Source organism: Mytilus californianus, unplaced genomic scaffold (assembly GCF_021869535.1).
Source record: "Mytilus californianus isolate M0D057914Y unplaced genomic scaffold, xbMytCali1.0.p SCAF_7, whole genome shotgun sequence".
Classification (NCBI taxonomy): domain Eukaryota; kingdom Metazoa; phylum Mollusca; class Bivalvia; order Mytilida; family Mytilidae; genus Mytilus; species Mytilus californianus.
The window spans coordinates 77,907,910-77,925,255 of NW_026262723.1; the positions used below are offsets into that span (position 1 = coordinate 77,907,910).

The 17,346-nt window shown below is 32.1% G+C and overlaps 1 protein-coding gene across 1 annotated transcript; it reads left to right on the forward strand.

Annotated features, from left to right (window-relative positions):
• The first annotated feature begins 442 nt into the window (after window positions 1-442).
• LOC127709052 (E3 ubiquitin-protein ligase RING2-like) lies at window positions 443-15,784 on the forward strand. The gene is made up of 4 exons (XM_052214383.1): window positions 443-886; window positions 8,305-8,591; window positions 9,246-9,308; window positions 13,951-15,784. The coding sequence occupies exons 1-4, from the start codon at window positions 471-473 to the stop codon at window positions 14,142-14,144; spliced, it is 960 nt and encodes a 319-aa protein (XP_052070343.1). The 5' UTR covers window positions 443-470; the 3' UTR covers window positions 14,145-15,784.
• Window positions 15,785-17,346: the final 1,562 nt, after the last annotated feature.

Genomic DNA, 17,346 nt, shown 5'->3' on the forward strand with positions numbered 1-17,346 from the left:
AAAGTAGCGATAAACACCAATCAATCAAAATCCCTTCCCTAGAATATCAAATAGTCGTCCCTTAACTGTTATTGTCCGTGTAATTCTTATATTTATCCAGCGTATCGTCCTACAGGGATGTCCTACTAAGACTGTCATACCGTAAAAACGTTTATAACACAGCTCACATTCTAATATATCTGCATTTAGAAATTTATTAATGTCATTTAGACTAAACGACGCCATGTTTGTTATGTGCCTCTGCCGTCTAAACTACCTATCAAAAAAGAAGAGGCGGAAGAGAGCCAGAAGATCTTCCCTATGCAAAAAAACAGAAATGGCCCTCTTCTGGCTCACTACCGAAGAACAAAAAAACACGCCCCAGGAGATTGGAGACAATATTGGAAATAAAGTGTTGAAGTTGTACTTTGAGAAAACCTTTAGTAAATGTTAATCCGCATGCGCGACCGCAACTTCCGTACAATACAAAGATGGCAAACGAAGTAACGAATGCACCGAATAAAACCTGGGAATTGAGCTTATATGAGCTCCACCGCACTCCACAAGAGGCAATCACAGATAATACAGAGATAGCAGTGTCTCCAAGGAGTCTGCACAGTGAACTTATGTGTCCGATATGCTTAGATATGTTAAAAAATACGATGACAACAAAAGAGTGTTTACATCGTTTTTGTCAAGAATGTATTATTACAGCACTTAGAAGTGGGAACAAAGAATGTCCAACTTGTCGGAAAAAGCTTGTTTCTAAGAGATCATTACGACCAGACCCAAATTTTGATGCTTTGATTTCTAAAATATACCCTAGTAGAGATGAATATGAAGCCCATCAGGAGCGTGTTCTGGCAAAACTTAACAAACAACATAGTAGTGCAGCTCTTACTCACAGGTATAACCTTGTCAGCATTGATTATATCAATTTCTTTATGTTGACAGTGTTGGGAAATGATGCTATTGCTAAATGCCATTCTTTATAGATGTTACAAAAGGGTTACCCAGATACAATCTGATTAAAATCAGATCTCTCACTCTGTTCGATAAGATTTGTGTATTGCACCTGTGTATTGCACTGTGTACAATCTGAAGACATCCCATAATCTGTCATATCCATACAAATCTACTTAACATACAACTAAACCTTTCTTACAAAAGTTTTGATATGTTTTACTCTGCACATTACATGCATTATGTACATCAACAAATTGAAAATATTAAAAAATTACATGTATAGTATTTCTGGAAAGAAAGATAAGTAGAATCAACTACTGTTTAAGATAACCCCATACATGTAACAGAGTTGTCAAATCACAACTGGAGATTTAAAATTTTTCAGCTGGAGTTTGGGCCTCATACTGGAGATTTTTTATCGACATTTTCAGTGTTCATTTTGATGATAATGCTACATATTTCTCCTTTTTTAGCTCACCTGACCCAAACGGTCAAGTGAGCTTTTCTCATCACTTGGCGTCCGTCATCCTTTGTTAACTTTTACAAAAATCTTCTATGAAACTACCGGGCCAAATTGAACCAAACTTGGCCTAAATCATCCTTAGGGTATCTAGTTTAAAACATGTATCCGAAGACCCTGCCCACCAACCAAGATGGCCACCTGATGGCTAAAAAATAGAATATAGTGGTAAAATGTAGATTCTAGTTTATATCTCTGAAACCAAAGCATTAGAGCAAATGTGTAAATTGTTCATCAGGTCAAGAACTATCTGTCCTGAAATTTTCAGACAAATCAGACAACCCGTTGTTGGGTTGCTGCCCCTTAATTGGTAATTTAAAGAAAATTTTGCAGTTTTTGGTTATTATCTTCAATATAATAAACCCTGACAGTCAAGAGTGCTATGTTTACAGGAAAACAACAAGTCTAACACATGGCCTAGTGTAATGAAGAGAACAAAATCAATATTCATTTTTATACGATCGCAAAAAAGTTTTGCGGTCGTATATTGGTATGACCTAGGCGTTGTCGTTGTTGTCGTCGTCGTCGTCTGAAGACACATTGGTTTTCGCACTCTAACTTTAGTTTAAGTGAATGGATCTCTTTGAAATTTTACCATAAGGTTAAATACCACAAAAGGAAGGTTGGAATTGATTTTGGGGGTTATGGTACCAACAGTTAAGGAATTAGGGGCCAAAAATAAGCATTTTCTAGTTTCCAGACAATAACTGTGGAACGGTGTATGGATCTCTCTGAAATTATTCTACAAGTTTCCATACCACAAAGGGATGGTTAGGATTTGCTTTGGGGGGTTATGACTCAAACCATTTAGGAATTAGGGGCAAAAAAGGGGGAAAAACAAGGTTGTCCTGGTTAATGGACAAATACTTTAGTACAAAACATAATTTAAAGCAGTGTAAGGGAGATAAATCAAATACATCATTGAAATTACCTCCCTTTCACTGCTTTTAAATTATGTATAAAGTAATGGGTAATGAACAATTAAGATAATTTAAAACAATATAAGGGAGGTAATCCAAATACAACGTTTTGGTTACTTCCCTTACACTGCTTTTAAATTATGTTAAAAGAAATGCATATTTATAAAGGAAGACCAGTAAAAATATCTGCAAATGTGGCATCTTTTTTTTTACAAAAAAATCCATATGAAAGATTTGACACTATATTTTAAATTCTATTATAAAATAGATTAAGTTAGCACTATGGTAAATTTAAATGGGTAATTATGGTTGCAAACTCCATTGGAAATTTGAATTGAGATTATGACCATATCTTGAGGGAAAGAATTTTTTGGGGAAAAAAAGGGGGGGGGGGGGGGGTAAAAAGAATTTGTGGGGGGTCAATTTTTTCTCATTTCAGATTTCAGAAATTAAAAAGAATTATTCTTCAAATATTTTTTTTTTTTTCAAATTTCAAATATTGAAAAATTTAAAGAAGTAATCTTTAATTGCACTGTATGGTGCATAAGATTTGTAAAATCTTTGACCACATTTATTAATTTGTTATGCCGAATCTAACCGTGTATTTAGATTTTAAAATTAATTTTGGGTCCAGTTTTCAAATTGGTCTACATTAAGGTCCAAAGGGTCCAAAATTATACTTTGTTTGATTTTAACAGAAATTGAATATATGGGGTTCTTTGATATGCTGAATCTCAACATGTATTTTGATTTTTGGCCCAGTTTTCAAGTTGGTCCAAATTGGGGTCCAAAATTAAACTTGGTTTGATTTCAACAAAAATTGAATATATGGGGTTCTTTGATATGCTGAATCTAACCATGTATTTAGATTTTTTATTTGTGGACCCCGCTATCAAATTGGTTCATATTGAGGTCAAAAGGGTCCAAAATTAAACTTCTTTTGATTTCATCAAAAATTGAATTATTGGGGTTCTTTGATATTCCAAATCTAACCGTGTATTTAGATTTTTAATTTTTAGGTCCTGTTTTTATACGCCCGTTTACGGGACGTATTATGGGATACCGTTGTACGTCCGTCTGGCCGTCCGTCTTTCCGTCCGTCCGTCGTCAACATGTCGGACATTAACTCAAAAACGCTTTAACCAATTTGCTTAAAACTTTAATGAATTGTTTATATCTATTAACGTGAGCTCCCTTTCGTTTTTTATAAATTTTAGATTTTACGTTTCCGAGTTATGGGGTTTTATTCATTAAAAAAAGGGGGATTTTCCAGTTTTCGGACAATAACTCAAGAATGCTTTCATCAACTTGCAAGAAATTTTGGTTAATTGTTTATATCTATTGACATGAGCTCCCTTTGGATTTTTATAAATTTTAGATTTTATGTTTCCGAGTTATGGGGTTTTATTCATAAAAAAAAGGGGGATTTTCCAGTTGTCGGACAATAACTCAAAAATGCTTTCAGCAGTTCTCATGAAACTTTGATGAATTGTTGATATCTATTGATGTAAGCTCCCTTTAGAATTTTATAAATTTTAGATTTTACATTTCCGAATTATGGGGTTTAGTCATTAAAAAAGGGGGGATTTTCCAGTTTTCAGACAAAAACTCGAAAATGCTTTCAGCAATTTGTACGAAACTTTGGTGAACTGTTTATATCTATTGATGTAAGCTCCCTTTAGAATTTTATAAATTTTATTTGTTTATAGTCTGACAACAGATTTACTAAGTATTGCGCAACAGCACAGTGTATTGCACAACAGCAAAAAAACTTTAATTGAATATAAATTCAATTCATATAACCAACTTCAAGTTCTTTGACTACATTTATTCAGAAACTTATAATAGATGTATGTCAAATATTTAATTACAATCCAAATTCAGACCTGTATCAAGCTTGAATATTGTGTCCATTTTTGCCCCAACTGTTCAGGGTTAGACCTCTGCGGGCGTATCCAGCTGCGCTCAGCGAAGCAGTTTTTAATAAATTTTGAAAGGTAGTATGTTTAGAGTTAAAAGTATTACCCATGAATCACAAAAATAAAAAAAGTGCCCAAACTCTTTCAAAATTTGGTAATTTTCCAAAGTTTACAGGCTATATCAGAGGAAAATCTTTAATTATGATTTCACAGTTATGTCATCCATACATATCATAATTTGCATAATTTACTGATTCATGTTTTCCCCCAGCTGCAAAGCACAGATATGTAAGCTCTGAATTCTGTCCCTCGATGTTGTAAGTGCTCTTACACCTTTAGTTCTCATTTGATTTTAAAGATAATTCATGTCAAAGGTTGGAAATATATAGGATGAGATGGAAAAATATTTTTAGGGAAGTTATGTCCCTTGGAAATTCAAATTATATTAGCATCAGCATTTTAAGGGCTTACTTGTCAAACTTTTTGAAATTTAACTCAAAGGTTTACATTGGCAAAAATCAGTTATATACCCCTGGAACTGTAAAAAATATGGAAAATTAACTTTGTTAGAACTCTTCTGTGAACATTTTTATACGCCTGTTTACGGGACGTATTATGGTATACCGTTGTCCGTCCGTCCGTCTGTCCGTCCGTCGTCAACATGTCGGACATTAACTCAAAAATGCTTTAACTAATTTGTATAAAACTTTGGTGAATTGTTTAAATCTATCGACGTGAGCTCCCTTTCGTTTTTCATAAAATTTAGATTTTACGATTCTGAGTTATGGGGTTTTATTCATTAAAAAAAGGGGGATTTTCCAGTTTTCGGACAATAAGTCAAGAATGCTTTCACCAACTTGCAAGAAATTGTGGTGAATTGTTTATATCTATTGACATGAGCTCCCTTTCGATTTTTATGAATTTTAGATTTTATGTTTCCAAGTTACAGGGTTTTATTCATAAAAAAAGGGGGGATTTTCCAGTTTTCGGACAAAAACTCAAAAATGCTTTCAGCAATTCTTATGAAACTTTAGTGAATTGTTTGTATGTATTGGTGTAAGCTCCCTTTAGAATTTTATAAATTTTACATTTTACATTTCTGAGTTACGGGGTTTTAGTCATTAAAAAAGGGGGTGATTTTTCAGTTTTCGGACAATAACTCAAAAATGCTGTCACCAATTATCATGAAACTTTGGTGAATTGTTTATATCTATTGATGTAAGCTCCCTTTTTATTTTCATAAATTTCAAATATGACATTGAGAATTAATTGAACTTTATTTGTTTATAGTCTGACAACAGATTTACAGTATTGCACAACAGCAAGAAATCTTTAATTGAATATAAATTCAATTCATATAACCAATTTCAAGTTCTTTGACTACATTTATTTAGGAAACCTATAATATGTCAAATATTTAATTACAATCCAAGTTCAGACCTGAATCAAGCTTGAATATTGTGTCCATTTTTGCCCCAACTGTTCAGGGTTGGACCTCTGCGGGCGTATCTAGCTGCGCTCAGCGAAGCAGTTTATTTAAATTGGTCTTCATTAAGGTCCAAAGGGTCCAAAATTAAACTTAGTTTGATTTTAACAAAAATTGAAAATATGGGGTTCTTTGATATGCTGAATCTAAACATGTGTCTAGATTTTTGATAATGGGCCCAGTTTTCAAGTTGGTCCAAGTTGGGGTCCAAAATTAAACTTTGTTTGATTTCAACAAAAATTGAATATATGGGGTTCTTTGATATGCTGAATCTAAACATGTATTTAGATTTTAGATTTTTGGCCCAGTTTTCAAGTTGGTCCAAATTGGGGTCCAAAATTAAACTTTGTTTGATTTCAACAAAAATTTAATATATGGGGTTCTTTGATATGCTGAATCTAACCATGTATTTTGATTTTGGACATTGGACCATAAGGCCAAGTAAATTTTATTAGTAGATTTTCATCCAAATTTTTGAAAAAAATGGGGTGGGTGGGAGGATTTTATTTTTTATTTTTTATTAGATATGAAACGCTCTTGTGACGTGTTCTTCATATATGCAAGTGTAATGATAAGGTTCTATCATGTATATACATGTATAACGAATCAAACATACAAAGAAATGCAAAAACCAAAATTTGAAACAGGATGTTATTAATGAAACGAAATTATCGACAGTTACCGGTAACGAAAATGAACAAAATCCGGAAATCGTAAATTTTTCAAAATAAAAAAAATTGGGGCGGAACGATTTCAGAGGGGCGGGCGGGGATGAAAATCTATCAATTAATTTTAATTGGCCTAATAGGTAAATTAAAAAAATTCAAGTTCTTAGACCACATTCTTTCTGTGTCAGAAACCTATGCTGTGTCAAATATTTAATCATAATCCAAATTCAGAGCTGTATCAAGCTTGAATGTTGTGTCCATACTTGCCCAAACTGTTCAGGGTTCGACCTCTGCGGTCGTATCAAGCTGCGCCCAGCGAAGCATTTTATTTTGTTTACTGTCAACATGGTCAATGTGACTAATTCTTCATAGCACTAGAAACATTTGTACAACTAACACACTAACCATTTTAAAATTAAAAAAAAAAATGGTTTAGTTCAGACTCTATAAGTTGGGATTTTAATTTTTTTCAAAAGTAAAAAAAGAGTTTCTGGTTAGGTAGTATGGGTCATAGCTTTTTGTCAGCAAATTAAAAAAGTATGATGGTTTTAATAATTTGTTGATTTTGATATTTTATGAAAAATACCTGACCACTGTATTAGAAATTATTGTTCATTTAATCCAGACTCCAACAAGCCCAAAAACCATAAAAAGTACCCATTTGATTACTTTCTGTTTTTTTCAAACAATTGATAACCATCATGACCATTTAACTGTGTTCACATCTATAATATAGTTAAAAGTCTTTTTGTATAATCATGATAATATTTGAAATGTAAATTATATTTCCAAATGGAGAGGGATTTTTACACGACCGTAGAAATTAAAAAAAATTTTGGTCGTATATTGGTATCACGTCGTCAGAGTCGTCCGAAGACAGATGGTTTCCGGATAATAACTTTAGTACTAGTAAATAGAAATCAATAAAATTTTAACACAGGGTTTATAACTACTAAAGGAAGGTTGGGTATGATTTTGGGGGTTATGGTCCCAACTGTTTAGGAATTAGGGTCCAAAAAAGGGCCCAAATAAGCATTTTTGTAGTTTCCAGACAATAACTTGTGTTAAAGTGTATGAATCTCTCTGAAATTATACCACAAGTTTCCATACTACAAAGGGATGGTTAGGATTGACTTTGGGGGGTTATGGCTCAAACCAATTAGGAATTAGGGGCAAAAAAAGGGGAAAACAAGGGTTTTTCTGGTTAAAGAACAATTGAGACAATTTAAAAGCAGTGTAAGGGAGGTAATCCAAATCAAAATCCAAATCAATTTAAATAACAATGTTTGATTACCTCCCTTACACTGCTTGTAAATTATGTATTAAGAAATGATGATTGTCTGAGATACTGACCATAACTTGAGGGAAAGAATTATTTTTTGGAATAAGGGAAAGGGGGGAGGTGAAAAAAATTGGAGGGGGACAATTTTTCTCATTTCAGATTTCAGAAATTAAAAGAAAATTTCTTCAAAACATTTTTTTGGGGGGTTAATATTCAACAGCATAGTGTATTGCACAAACGCAAAAAAACGGGGTAAAATTTTATTTTTTTTTGGGGGGGGGGGGGGTCAATTCGCATAGTGTATTGCACAAAAGCAAAAAAATTGAATATAAATTCAAATCATATAACCAATTTGAAGTTCTTTGACTACAGTTATTCTGTGTCCGAAACCTATTATGTGTAAAAAATTTAATTACAATCCAAATTCAAACCTGTATCAAGCGTGAATATTGTGTCCATTTTGGCCCCAACTTTTCAGGTTTGGACATCTGCGGTCGTATCCAGCTGCGCTCAGCGAAGCAATTTATTGTTTTTATTATACTGTTTTACATGTTTATATTACAGCATTGAAGAAGGTTTGAGGATGCAGGCAATGAACAGAGCTCAGCGAGTGAGGGTTCGAAAACATGACACAGAGGCAGATTTGTCAAAGCTTGAAACAGCCAGCACTACTTCGAATGATACAACACCATTAAAACGTACAAAAACGACAGAAGACTCTGATGGCGAGCAGCCAATGACAGAACTACCAGCCAGTGACATAGAGCTGGTGTTCAGATCTTTACCAACAGATGATCAAAACATTGATACATTGCAAACAAGATTTATAAAGACCACAGCCAATGCTACAGGTGAACTTACTCTTTCAATCAAAGGATACAAGTCCTTGTCATTTCAAATTAAAGGTTTTATTTTTTAATAGTCATAAGAAATGTTGATTGACTTTTTTATTTTAAATTGATGAAATTATTGGAAAATTTCTTTTTATATATATATATATTTTACAATAATGGCCATAAAAGGCTCAAGAAAGTAATTGGGTAGAATTTATAAGATTTTTTAAAAGAGAAGGACAACTGATTTTGAAACAGCATTTGTTTTTCTAATACCAAATTTAAGCTGCCAGTAAAAGATATTTACAAGCAGTTCCATGAATTTCTCAATTTTGGCCATTGTGAGTCCAAAGGTCTTGAGAAATATACAATTCAGTGTATTTAATCTTTTAAGTTGTCTGGTGAAAATAGAATCAGAAAAATATGGCTTACATAACTTATGCTGGATTCAACTGATGGAATTTGTATGCAACTTTTATTTTGATTCATCAGGATATAAAATGGTGAGTCCAGTCTGATTTTTCAGATTCAACTAAGGGGACTTTGACTCAATTTTGTGAGGACCCTGAATACATTTTGTTATTTAAGTTATTTATTGTAATGTCAAGTGTCGCAGACATGATCAGCCAGTTTGATTTAGCTTTTGACTTAATTTATAATTTTATATTTCAGTTGATCATCTTTCTAAATACTTGGCCATTAGACTCTCATTAGATGCAGCAAAAGGAGAGCAAAGTAAGTCATTTTTTTAGAAATGGAAAAATCTTCTATAATTGGACACATGCAGGGCTTCTCTTGCGATAAATTCCTAAAAAACTGTTATTAATTTACAAACTCCTGTTAATCAGTGTTCATTACATTTAATGCAACCATCTGATCACCTTTATTTATACTTACTGAAAATTATGAATACACCCTTTGTTAATCTGTTTTCTTTTGCAAGAGATTATTGGCATGTGCTAGCAAACAACAACATACCTGTAAATGGCCCTGATATCAACTTTATTACCAATAATGTCATTAATTTTAAAAGTCATAATTTTACATGGAAAAAATGTTGGCACCAGAAATATTTGTCGCTATTAAAAAAAAAATGCATCTTCAAAAAACATTATTTTTTTGTGAAGGATATAAAAGGGACATTCTAACTCGTAAGTCAAAAACAAACTGACAATGCCATGGCAAAAAACTAAAAAACAATGAAAAGACAAACAACAGTACACAAAACACAACATAGAAAACCAAAGTCTGAGCAACACCAACCCCACCAAAAACAAGGGGTGATCTCAGGTGTTCAGGAAAGGTGAGCAGATCCTGCTCCACATATTGAGTGGCACCTGTCTTGTTGCTCATGTAATAACAAACCGGTTTAATCCAGTAGGTCACGTTTGGGGAATAGAGAACAGGATGGTGGTTACCACAATTGGAACATATCTGTTGTCATCTATGAAACAGATATTCCATAAGGGTCAACCAACTTGTGGTGGCGTCTGTAAATTTACGAAGGGATGGTTTCAACTTCACCACTTGGAACTCTTGGTTTAATAGCTTCCTTGTGAGTAATCAGACATCTATACTTAGTATCTACATGTATATGGAACCATTGCAATATATTTAGCATATATATAGAACCATTGCAAGGCATACATGTCTATTAGACAGGGTTCAGTTATCAGCATTAAGTTTTCGTGGTTAGGTCTCTTTCTCAAATTCTACATGCAAAAGGTCAACTATATATGGTTAATACATGTCTTTCTTGTAGGGTTCATCTGACCTTGACCTCGTATCCTATTCATGTTTTATTGGTCAACATTAATTTTATGATAAGATCTGCATCTCTGATACTATAGGCAATAGGTCAGCTTTATTTGGTGTAGGGAATGATTGTAAGGTGTACATGCCAATCTTACAGGGTTCATCTGACCTCATTTTCATGCATCATTGATAATGTTAACTCTATGTGATACTTATAGTACATCTAACCTTTATCTTAAAGACTTATTACATAAAAATTCAGTAAGCAGACAAGACATTTCTATATGTCCTCTTTTATATTTTAAACTTCAAACTACAAAGTAATGGAATCAAAAAGATGAGGAAGAAAATAGCAAGTGTGAGGTGCCGTAGAATAAATAGATTGACATAATAGGGAAAATAGAGACGTTGACATTATCAAAATAGCCAAAAAAGTCTATGTAAGATGTTTCCTCAAATTTCTCAATTAACAAGCTAGAGAACAGCTTTCTTAAAATATAGCTCTTCAATGAGTTAAGAAAGATATTTTGTTTATAGTAAACGCAAACATATGAAATTGTGGTGGAAAGGGAGATAATTTGTTTCTACATGTATATGGAATAAAATAAAAAAAGAAATAATTCATCTGTAGCCACATTTGAATATATAGATATAAGAAGATGTGGTATGAGTGCCAATGAGACAACTCTCCATCCAAGTCAAAATTTATAAAAGTAAACCATTATAGGTCAAAGTACGGTCTTCAACACCGAGCCTTGGCTCACACCGAAAAGCAAGCTATAAAGGGCCCCAAAAATTACTAGATTAAAACCATTCAAACGGGAATACCAATGGTCTAATCTATATAAAAAACAAGAAACACTTATGAACCACATCAACATGCATTGTTATCAATACCGGAGAAATCTCATATACTAATTAATGAGATCTAATAGTAATAGATATGATTAGAAGTTTCTACTAGTTTTCTATCTTTGATAACTCAAATCTCAACATCACAATTCCTGTAAAATAATTGTGATTAAACACATGTAATTTACTAAACACTTGAGCTCAATCAAAAGATCCAACATTTTTAATCGAACAACATATTTAGTATAAAACTTTTATTTTTTTTATCTGTACGATATCATGTGAAACATTCTGCACAGTGGGCATGAAATTTAATAATATCAAATTACCTTAAAGTTATTACCCAGTAAAAAACTCTCTCTTTTTGTCAATGGTATGGCAATGTTGTCGTTGTCTTCGTCTGAAGACATTTGGTTTCCAAACAATAACTTGAGTATACATGTAAGTGTATGGATCTCTAGAGGTCAAAAACAAGCATTTTTTTCTTGTTTCAGGACAATACCTTGTGTATAAGTGTATGGATCTCTATGAAATTGTACCAAAAGATTCCATACCTCACAGGAAGGTTGGGATTGATTTTTGGGGTTATGGCCATAACCATTTAGGAGTAAGAGGCCAAAAACAATACTTATCAAATACTTTGTATAAATTGCTTATTTCTTGACCAATTTCAATTAGGTTTAATTCAAAGTCTTGAATTCTTGGGGTTCTATAAGATGCTAAATCTAACCATGTATTAAGATTTTGGATTATGGTCCCCGTTTTTTATACGCCCGTTTACGGGACGTATTATGGTATACCTTTGAGCATTTTTCATGAAACTTTGGTGAATTGTTTATATCTGTTGACGTAAGCGCCTTTTCGATTTTTATAAATTTATGATTTTATGTTTCCAAGTTGTGAGTATTTATTCATAAAAAAGGGGGGATTTTCCAGTTTTCGGACATTAACTCAATAGTGCTTTCAGCAGTTTTTCATGAAACTTTGGTGACTGGTTTATATCTATTATAAATTTCTGATATGACATTGAGGAGTTATGGAACTTTATTCTTTGAAAAAGCGGCAGGTGTATTATGCGGCCTTGGCACAGCTCTTTATTTAAATTGGTCAACATTTATAAGGTCCAAAGGGTCCAAAATTAAACTTTGTTTGATTTCAACAAAAATTTAGTTCTTTGGGTCCTATGATATGCTGAATCTAACCATGCATTTAGATTTTTTATTTCGGGCCTGGTTTTCAAATTGGTCGTCATAAGGGTATAAAATTAAACTTAATTTGATTTTAACATAAATTGAATTCTTGGGATTCTTTGATATGCTGAATCTAAACATGTATTAAGATTTTTAATATTTGGCCCAGTTTTTAAGTTGATCCAAATTGGGGTCCAAAATTAAATTTTGTTTGATTTCAACAAAAATTGAATACATGGGGTTCTTTGATATGCTGAGTCTAACCATGTATTTGGATTTTGGACCCTGTTATCAAATTGGTCCACATCGGGGTCCAAAGGGTCCAAAATTAAACATTTTTTGTTTGATTTCATCAAAAATTGAATTCTTATGGTTCTTTGATATGCTTAATCAAACTTTGTAGTTAGATTTTGGATATTGGACCATATAAGGTAAATATTCAACTATCAAATTTTTAAAATCTTAGACCACATTCATTCAGTGTCAGAAGACTATGCTGTGTCAAATATTTAATCACAATCCAAATTCAGAGCTGTATCAAACTTGAATTGTGTGTACACACTTACCCCAACTGTTCAGGGTTCAACCTCTGCAGTCTTATCAAGCTGCACCCTGCAGAATGCTAAATGAATGTTAAAAAAGCATTTTGAAAAAACTTAAACTGAAAACTAATTGTGAAAAACAGTAACAGGGGTATAACTGAAAATATTACAAACCTGTAAAAAGACTTAAGGATTGAGTTCTCTTGCATCTACTGGTATATTTATTTTCATACTAATTAATTAATGTACATGTATATTTACTTGTTGTATTTTAATAAACCTTTTGATAGTTACTATCAATTTGCAAAATAACTATTAAGTTACTACCATGTATACAGCAATATAAAAGTTAGAAATATTTATGATTGCTTATCTTTCATTATCACAAAGTTTGCAAAATTGTCATGACTGTTGGTTTTTGTTTTTAATTTTCTATCAAATTCATGGTATAAACACCAACCACCACCTCCTATTATAGAAATGATGCTACATAAAATATTTACTGAAAATAAGATAAATATTGAACAATCCATAAATTTTCTGCAAAAAAATATTCAAATAATGTTACTTTGAAAATTGGTAAAAGTGAAACTAAAATATCATTGATCATAAATGACAAGAATGCTTATAAGAAAGAAAGATTGTTTAAAACATACATATTGAATAGGATGTGAAAATTTCTATATATCATAAAAATTAAAATTGAAAAGTGTAAAATGAAAAATTTGTCTTTTTTTGTCAAGCAGTTTTACAATATGTCTCTTGTGTGTTAAAATGAGATTTATAATAAAACATGGATTCTCTCTTTAAATTTAAATTGCCTTTGCTTCATTTTGTATACATAGATGTCATAGATCTGTGATAAATAGAGGCTTAGCTGCTAGCAAATTAAAAATGTCTTTATATATATCTCTGATGCATTTCTTACACACCCCTACTAACTAATACATTGAAAATGCCATGTTAAATATTTATCTTACACTTTTTAATGTAAAGATTGAAATACATGAAAAGTTTAGATGTACTTATTAATTACAGGTAGAAGTAAAGGGGAAACAAATTATGTAATCTACATTGCCAGTACACCGGGTAACTATACCTCATTAAATGGTTCCATGACCCTTCACCAAGTGAATGAACGATACTGGAGAATAAATAAACCAATGGAGATGTTCTTTGCCAATCACCCAGTGGACTCCATGCCAAAGAAATCAGACAATAAATGTTTGTAATCATCGTATCATTAGTGCTTCATTTTGTATTATGACATTTTATTCATTTGGATATATATGAAATTGATTGAATGATATATATATATTACATATTACACTCACTCCCAAATTTATATGCAACTTATTGACATTAAGAAAAACACACAGGAGATTTATGATCCAAACATTAATGATTGTTAAAGAAAATAATTCTATGCTATATACACTTATATGCTTGACTTCAACTTGGAAAATAGTATTGGTATAGAAATTTCTTCTAATCTTGCAAAAGTTTATTTGCCAAAAATTGGTGCATGTTCTTTCAAGTTTATCTACTTGACAATAAGGCTAGTTGGAATGTAGATTCTGGTTCTACAATATCATTATGTTAGTAAAGAGTTGACAGTTGGTTATAAAAGTATTTATTGACACACACACAAAATTTAACAGGACCTATCTTTGAATTTGGGTGGGATCAGATCCTGGTGAGAAAATTGTCCATTGATCTAAGTATATTAATAACTTGAGTTCTTAAGAAGAAGAAAAATGACAGACTGTATTTTGTGTAGTTGCACACATTCTACAGTCAAAGCTGTGTTCTCTGAGTACATTTTATTTTGATTACCTTACAGTGTAGGCTCTTGTTTTTTTGTCACAGAGGGTACAAAAATGTCCTATTTTATGCACAGTTTGCAGTTCAACTGCACATTCGAAGAAGAGTGGAATGATGTCTATTAATTTCTTTAACTAATTTGAGATATTAGAAGATAGCACTCTTAAGATAGAGGGACATGAGTCTATTTATAGCCTGACCTGTTTCAGTTAATTTGTGGTATTTTGACTTAAATTTGTGAAAAATGAAATTAAAACTGCTGTTTAGATTATTTTGTTTCAAGGATTACAGATAAATTTCTTTTACTAGTAATTATAATCAGAACTATCCCTAACTGTTATCATTATTTTGCATGGCCCTGGCAGTGTTGATGCCTTCTTAGCAAAAAAAACCCAATTTCACAGCAAATTAAAGTTACACCTAAGTAACCTCAAAAACATAAAAACGATTTCTATGGAGAGGTAGAAAATCAACCAAGATTAAGCCAGGAATTATGCATCTGTTTTACTGCATTTATATGTAACAGAATATTCCCCTGGCTTTCCTCTACATGTTGCATTTTGTAACAAGTTGCTGTGAGTATAAACTTGCATTTGCCTTCAAAAAGGATTTAATTGTAAAATTGTGATTTGTAACTTTTTTTTATTTCTTTTTTTTGTAATAGTGGCAGCATCTTTTATACCAACTGAAACATTACGCAAAAAAAAATTAAAAGAAATGTTATAAATCTCATTGGATAACATATTTGATCAGCTTTTGAATTAAGATCACAATAACAAATCAATTTTAATTTGACAATCTGGTTATATATTCTCAAAGGTTTCAAATCTTTATATGTGAAGAAAGAACCTAAATAAACAAAGGATATTCACATGGATTCCAAACTAAAATCAATGAATTTCTGTTTCATCAATGCTAGAATGCATTTTCATTATGCGACTTGAAATCTGGAGTGAATGAGAAATATTATTTGTGTATGTATGGAATAGATGGTGCTTTTTTTACTATTATTTTTGTTGTAAACAATAAATGACTTGCTAAACCATAATTTTGTTGTTATGAATAAAAGGAGATATGGGGTATATGTATATATCATGAATCAGGGCTCATGATAAGGTAATCCAACAATGCCAAAAATAACCACAAAAGTCACCAACTGTTTTTGGGTAAAGATTGCATGAAATGCAATCAAAGCCCTATGGTACTGACTTGATATCCAAATCTTCCAAGGTTTATCACTACTTTTGAGATACACAAAATATAGTGCATTGATCATAACATTCTATACATCCCATCCATGAACATTTCAGAAATTTATCAATGAAATAAACACTCAAGTCACAAAATGATGTTATACTTGCCAAGAAAATTACACAACTTTTGCAAGGTGCAGTAATCTAATATCTGTTCTAAAAATATCAATGATGTCATTGTTAAAGTCATCTTTAAAAGTTGGAGTTATCTTCCTTTGTCCAGAATTGTAGTTGAACACTTTGATATAGCAATCATAAAGGTTTCTGACTTGTACATGCTCATAGATATGTTGTTCAATATAAAATTAAGAAGATGTGGTATGATTGCCAATGAGACAAATCTGCACCAGAGACCAAATGGCATAGAAGCTTACAACTATAGGTCACTGTATGACTTTCAACAATGAGCAAATCCCAAACTGCATAGTCAGCTCTAAAAGGCCCCGAAATGACAAATGTAAAACAATTCAAACGAGAAAACTAACGGCCTGATTTATTTACAAAGCAATGAAAAAAAAACAAATATAATATACAGCAACAAATTACAACCACTGAATTACAGGCTCCTGACTTGGGACAGGCACATAAGAATGCAGCGGGGTTAAACTAGTTTGTACTCTTTTCATCTGTACCCTTTCTATGTCAGTAAGTTTAATAACAAAAGGTACATAGAGGTACCGAAAATAAAAACCAGTTCAGAAAAGCACTTCACTTAATAATATTGTTATCACAGACAACAAAAACCTACAATTAGAAGAACACAGAGCTCTTCAAATGTGTTTTTTGTTCAGGTAGAGTACAACTAATTTGAGCATGCTCAGGAAAAACATATAAGAAAAAAAAGAAGTTATTTCATACAAAATAGTTCCTACCCATAGCTGAAACTTTCAAAATAGGTAAAATATTAAGGTAATTTTTTGCATAGTTTTAATGCTATAGTTTGTGATTAGATCAGTTTAAGATAAACCACTTATGTTAAGTCAAGGATATTTGGTATGCAGTTGTATTAGCATTTACATGTCTCATTTCCATTGAGATTTTATGGCCCTTCCTCCTCATCATGATTCATGGAAGTTATTTGGCCCTACTCCTTCAGTCATGGTTGATTGACTTTGAATGTTTGGCATAGTTATTGCCATTTTAATTTCAACATTGGCATTATACTATCAAAATTCCAAAAAAGCCGAGACATATCTCTGTGTCAACAGTTTATGTTTTGAAATGAAATCCTTAGGACCTGGGATCACTGTTGAACTCTTGTTGATTGTTTAATTTCAACAATGAAAATGAAATAGAAGTGCATATTTTGTCGGTTTCTCTTGATCAGAAGTACCTGTTAATGTATTTCTGGACTTCC

Bases quoted from the DNA above. Each gene is read 5' to 3' on its own strand.
- LOC127709052 (XM_052214383.1), top strand. From the start codon at position 471: ATGGCAAACGAAGTAACGAATGCACCGAATAAAACCTGGGAATTGAGC. The intron at 8,592-9,245 runs GTGAACTTACTC...TTTATATTTCAG, and splicing joins GACCACAGCCAATGCTACAG to TTGATCATCTTTCTAAATAC. The intron at 9,309-13,950 runs GTAAGTCATTTT...TATTAATTACAG, and splicing joins TGCAGCAAAAGGAGAGCAAA to GTAGAAGTAAAGGGGAAACA.